This window comes from Ptychodera flava, chromosome 4, assembly GCF_041260155.1.
Source record: "Ptychodera flava strain L36383 chromosome 4, AS_Pfla_20210202, whole genome shotgun sequence".
Lineage (NCBI taxonomy): Eukaryota > Metazoa > Hemichordata > Enteropneusta > Ptychoderidae > Ptychodera > Ptychodera flava.
In genome coordinates, this window is record NC_091931.1 from 23894475 (window position 1) to 23900805 (window position 6331).

The following is a 6331-nucleotide window of genomic DNA, read 5'->3' on the forward strand; positions in this document are numbered from 1 at the left end:
ACCCTCAACAAGGCTGTTTGCAAAATGTGCCCCCGAAGGGCAGGCTAAACTTTGTAAAAAACAACTCTCCCTAAATTTGCCCGGCCCATCCCTCCTCTAATTTCTGAAGGCTTCCTTACACAGAGGAATTTATGGCATTGGGTGCCTGCCAAAGTGTGCTTATACTATAATGCAGTGCGATTCTTTTTGTGAGCATAGAGCTGCCAGTGGTAAAATTAGGTAGGGAACTGGAGGAATGCTTCATAAATACTGCAGCTTATCAGGCTTATGGAGGGGTCATGGGTCATGGACCGTCACCACATCTCAGGGACGCAGTCCAGCTAATGAGCACCTGTGGGTCGCGGTCTGAAAAAATGTTACTAACTCATCTCGGTTACTGAACCACGCTTTTTTAAAGGGTGGAGATTTAGCCGATCGCTTCTGTCAGCTATGACTTCGGCAAGTGACTAGGTGCCGTACATTGCGAGTTCGAATCCGATCGAGACTTTCTATTCATGACTAACATAAAGGCATCGCTCAGCCTGTTGCAGCATTCATAAAAGACCAATGACCTATGACTAGTGAGAGGGCAGTAGCTGAACAGAGGACACTGGCCTCGTTTTCTTTCAAAGGAGGAGAAACAAAAAGCGAAGGTCGACAAGAATTCTCCGCTTTGCTGACCGAGCGCATCGTTTTGGTTTGCTGTGCTTTATTGAGGGAGCATAAATTAGCATGCATTCGCGTATGGTGGAACTTTTATCCCGAGGGTTGTCTTCAGCAAATTTTTATCAGTCGGGTAAAGCAGAAAAGTTAGGCGACCATGTCAATCGTGACACCTTTTTATCACACTTTGCACGGGAAAATAAGTGCTCTCTGCAGGGTCTAAATAGCGCCGTAGCAGTTGTGTACTTTTATTTTGTGGTGCGTTGTGTTATATAGTCTCTTCAGTGAGTGATATCGTCTATTTATTATGTTGTATATGGAAGAGTCATAACAGTATTAATTGTTTTATATTATGTCATATCATCTTGCATTTGCATGTAGAATATTGTCATGTCGATTTGTCATCGTGTTCTGATGTGTCATTACTTTCTGTAGTTTCTGATATGACATTGTTAAGCCATGTGGTTTATGTTGCATGGCTTTGTCATGATGTTTTCTTGTTTTTGAATTGTGTAAAAATGTTTCATTGTGCGCCATGGGTTTTTCACACGTTGCAACAAATTAAACATTACCTTAATGTTGCACAGTTATTATCTGGTACATTTAAACAAATAATCACACCCAACGACTGTATACCACGAGATTTCGACAAGTTCGCGACGTATGTGCACGAGCAATAGCGAGTCAAAGTCGAGTGGTATATCCGTTGCTGAGGTGGTTTATTACTATTATTTCATAATTTGAAGTTGAAATTCTGGCGTGAAACATCAAATTTAAGGGGAATTTTTCTCCAGTTGGAAACTCGCGTCCGTTGCAACCGTGCCATATTGTAAATATGCAAGTGAATTTTAACGTCTTGCCCAATCAGATCGCAGTATTTGCGCCATCAGTGTACTGGTACGATATAACATGTGTTACAGTAGTGTCAGTATAGGATGTACACTTTTTTAATTAAAGTATTCTCTTTTCGCTTTCTAGTTCTGACATAACCAGAAATAACTGGAGGTACGTAAAGCAGGTAACCACAATATAATTAGAATATTACCGCGCAAAGTTTGTGATGTGATGTGATGTGATGTGATGTGATGTGATGCCAAAACTTGAAGACAAAACATATCGTCACTGTTGAAGGTAAAATACATCAGAGAGAGAGAGAGAGAGAGAGAGAGAGAGAGAGAGAGAGAGAGAGAGAGAGAGAGAGAGAGAGAGAGAGAGAGAGAGAAGTATGCAGGGCAAATCCTCAGTGGATTGTGCAACGGATCAATAAATGACAAAAGGTTGAAAAGAAGCAAGCTGACACTTTCGTTACTTAGTCTAATCTTAGATGTATTTCTTGCGTACGACTTTCCGCTCTATAAATCGAGCTTCTTCGGGTACATCCAAAGAGAGTGATGAAATGTACAGAACTCAATATACTGTGCTCAGAAACTTTCAAAAGCTGTGTTAATCAATTGATTGTCCAGTATCCACATTAGAATTGGAGAAGTACATTGAAATACATTATCTCAAATTTACCAATACTCGAAACAACAGTTAGTGAATGTTACGGTTACAATTAACATTTTCTTTTTCATAACCAATTTGAAAGTGGTTGGAAGCGTAACTATCCCTCGTGGTTATAAATCACGCAAGTCACGGATGTGCTGCGTTTTAAACAGTTTTCCACAGTATCATCCAAAGTTTTCTTTCTAACAAATTCAGATGATTAAATGCCTAGGTATATTCTTTATATGAGGCAATTGTATGAGTAAAATGACAAGTGATTTTATATATGTTCCACTTAGTGTATTGGTTGGCTCACTGTTTTATGGCAGCAAGAAAAGACATGCCACTCAAATCTCCCAAATGTGTGTCTAAGCTGTGAAATTCTGCTGACACGATATGACAACCCGCCTCGACGACGGCTGTTTTCACGAACGTTTCCTCGACCTTTAGACAGTAGAAGCGTTTTTCTCCTACGACGTAGAACGACTCGTTGAGTACAGTGAATATGAAGAGGACGCCACCAGGCTTTAGAAGGTTGACGATGTTCTTTATGGCTTCTTTGAATGAATCCTTGTCTGGACAGGCAGCTTCCACACAATATGACGTCACGATGGCATCAAATGGCTCGTACACTTTTGGTTCCAGTGGATTTGACTTAAGGAGATCGCAGTGTATTATCTCTCTGATGGATTGGCGTACCATGGCCTGTCTTTCCTCCCATTTATTTCTGCTGGTCAATAACGTCATAGGTTGGATTATCTGCTGCCTCAGGGGAGAGAACATTTGGTTTCAGGGGGAGGGTGAATGAACTATTTTGAAATTATATGCAACCTGTTAACATTCACCAATTTTCGCCAAACCATCGAATTCTAAACATTCATTCTATTATAATCACAGGTAAATTATGCTGTAATGTTTTTTTTTTATAAAACTTGTCAACTGAGGTACTCATGTTTTGATTTGTGCACCACTCGAGCTAAAGATGAATTCTATTTGTCGGATATTGTAATCTCATGATAATCTTGTAGGTAGCATGCTGAGACATGTCCAGGGTAAAGATTCAAATCTGTACAAATAAGCAAACCTACGTCAGTTTTAACGAGCGTATTCATAACATGTGATAAATCTCTGAGTACTTGAAAAAAAAAGACCTTGCATAGGTAATATCTATAACTAGGGTTTTGTACGGAAAGTGCCCCTCGATAATTGTCCCTCTTGTCAGGCTAGCTTCATACATTGTAAAATGAACTAACAAGAGAACTTCCAATGATGACGCAAAGTTATGCGAAGCTTAGGTATTTTGTCCGAACGTTTTGCCGAGGCCTTCGTAAATGCACTTATTATGATTCGGGTTTTTTTTGTCACCACTGATGCTATGATTGATAGAATAATATCCTGTATCAGGGATCAGATCCAAAACTGTTGCAAGAAACGGTGAAAAAAATGTCCCAACTCTGGTCTGTGGGAGCCAATGTACTACACCTGATACCCAAACAAACCCATCATCGTGTTCATGGTTTTAATTGGCCCAGTGATCCATTCCCATTTCCATGCAATTTTATGAAATTTTATTGATATAATTAATAAGAAACTACGGATACGACACCCTAATCCCCATAGATTATATATATATATATATATATATATATATATATATATATATATATATATACATATATAAACATCGAGCATTATATATGTATGATATTATATATACAGATATATAAGTGTGTGTGTACTATTTTTTAGGTATTTACTATTCTATTTTTCTTCTCAATGTGACTGTATTTCAGTTATGATAATGTTTATCTTTTAAGGAATGATATAAAGAAAATTATTTCTACAGAACCAACCGCTCGGCTGCATTGACTTGATGCTGAAGCGCTCGGCCCCTTTGCTGGTTACAGCAAGCCGTGCACAAGGGAATAGATCCGTTTCATTTAAAGTTCTGTCCTTACTTTGTTCTGTCTGGATTTTGTTATATTGTCTCCTTTAAGATATTTCACTTTGTTGAGCTTCGACATTGTGTAATGATAGCGTACAGACCGAAACAGGTGTAGCCATTTGTAAATAGGCAGTTTGTGCATGAGCAGATTAAATAGAACAAGTGGGTACAATGCATGTTCGATTGATCGAAGGTCGCAATGTGGCGTGGATGTTAACAGAAGGGGGTGTAATTGACAGCAAGTATCATAAATCTACATTTGTAAGGGACCTAATTTTGCCGAGCGGGTCTGTGTGTTGCCTCTCTGCGAGGCGACTGGTTGCCGTACGTTGTGGGTTTGAACCCGACTGAAAACTAGCCGTATATTGTACACCATAATCCAAGTACTAAAAACCCCTAAGTGCCATGAATTTCGTTTGTTACATGCCAGATTCAACACCAATGGTGTTTAAGGAACATCGTAGTGTTTTAAACACGCAAAACTCGAATTGATATACCTTTTCTATCCATAGCATTGCTAGCGATTGGTTAATTCTTCGGAAACTTACTCGTTGCCTTCCTTATCACACACGGACTTAATGAACTGACTCCAGTCAACTGCGTCTGGGGTATTTTTGACCCATTTCTCAACGGCTTGTCTGCACTTTTCAGAATAATCGGAGAAAATGATTTCAGGAAATCTTGTGCAGGCGTGTATTGCGTTGGCGATGTTGGGACCTCCACCAATTTCTAACAAACGAGGTCCTGTGAAGTCACCTGTGAAATAAACAAATGAGATCAGGTAAACTGGAACGGAGTCAATAGCAAAATGCCCTTAAAAAGAGGAATAAAGAGAGATACACATGAAAAGACAGAAAGACAGCTTAATAAATGGACATGAAGAGATAGTTAGACTGGCAGATAGCTATGTATCTGCCTCCTTACCTACCAACCTACTAAATAGCATGTGTATACATACTTGCTTGCGTTACTTTACATCTACCTACCGACCGACTGATCGACCGACGGACATACATACATACATACATACATACATACATACATACATACATACATACATACAGACAGACAGACAGACAGACAGACAGACAGACAGACAGACAGACAGACAGACAGACAGAAGACAGACAGACAGATAGACAGATAGACAGACACAGATCAACCGACCGACCGGCCTAACTATACTTTCCTACCTGCCTACCTACCTATACCTACCTACCAACCTACCGACAGACTGACAGGCAGACAGACAGATAGGCCTACCTACCTGCCTGCCTGCCTACCTACTTACCTACTAAAATTCATTTAAAAGCTATATTTGCATTTAAAACACTGAAAACAGTCTTCATTGAAATTTCTGGAAATAGGTCGGATAGCTACCCCTGAAACAGGTGTCAACGGTCAGCCAGTCTGAAATGATTATCGCCAGTCCCTGACGTGCTAGTATATGGTAATAGTCTCTATCACGTATGTTTTAGTTATCTGGTCAAGGCCGTGCCACATTTCAATTTTAAGCCATTGAACTCAAACAACGATTAACAAGAACATATAACAATGACCAGCGATAAAAATTATTGACAGTCAGGAAACTACATGTCTTTCAATAACATAGACCGAACATTAATTAGGTCATGTAAGTGTATACTTACATTTGCTGAATGTCTTTTCAAACATGTCGGAACGAAATGCGTTGGCTTTCTGTACGGCCTCAAGGTCGGAGAATACACAGGTTTTGAGGTACGTCGTGCTTTCAAAGTCTGTGTTATAAGCATCTCCTCTGTATACCGTCGCCATACCCTTGGGTCAATGTTGTACCGCCACGCAGGGTAGTTTGCCTGGTCAATTCGTTAGGTCATGGGACGTGCACAGGTCAGCTGGCGCCTTGGCAAACTCCAAAGCCCCAAGGCCCAGTCGAGCATAGCCGAGCATAGCCGAACCGTTTAAGGACAGTCCCTCTACAGAGGGACTGTGGTTTAAGTTAGCAATAACAAAACATACTCATTTCCGCTCCCAAGCATTGTTCCTTCCATAAAAAACTCTGATCCCTATCACAATGGGCAACAACGGGCGCATATACTAGATTTAATAGTTGCACTCTGATTGCCACTGGCCTGCTGTTTGACTCCACTGCTCCAATAGAAGAATTAGTATTCAGGTTAAAGGTTTCCGAGATCTAATTATTCTACCTTAGAAATTGTCAGAATATCGCGTTTTGCTTCGCTGCTTCAATCCCTGGCTGTAACATTCATGAATGGGTTC

General features: G+C 40.1%; 1 protein-coding gene across 2 annotated transcripts; it reads right to left on the reverse strand.

Moving 5' to 3' along the window:
- Positions 1–1951: 1951 nt before the first annotated feature.
- Positions 1952–6122, reverse strand: LOC139131235 (indolethylamine N-methyltransferase-like). 2 transcript variants are annotated; one of them, XM_070697210.1, is made up of 3 exons: positions 5722–6122; positions 4621–4828; positions 1952–2854 (listed from the first exon to the last, which is right to left on the reverse strand). In XM_070697210.1, exons 1-3 carry the CDS (start codon positions 5864–5866, stop codon positions 2440–2442), a joined length of 768 nt encoding a protein of 255 aa, XP_070553311.1. In that variant the 5' UTR covers positions 5867–6122; the 3' UTR covers positions 1952–2439. The 2 variants fall into 2 exon arrangements, with proteins under 2 accessions (XP_070553311.1, XP_070553310.1); XM_070697209.1 differs by having other exon boundaries at positions 1952–2857.
- Positions 6123–6331: the final 209 nt, after the last annotated feature.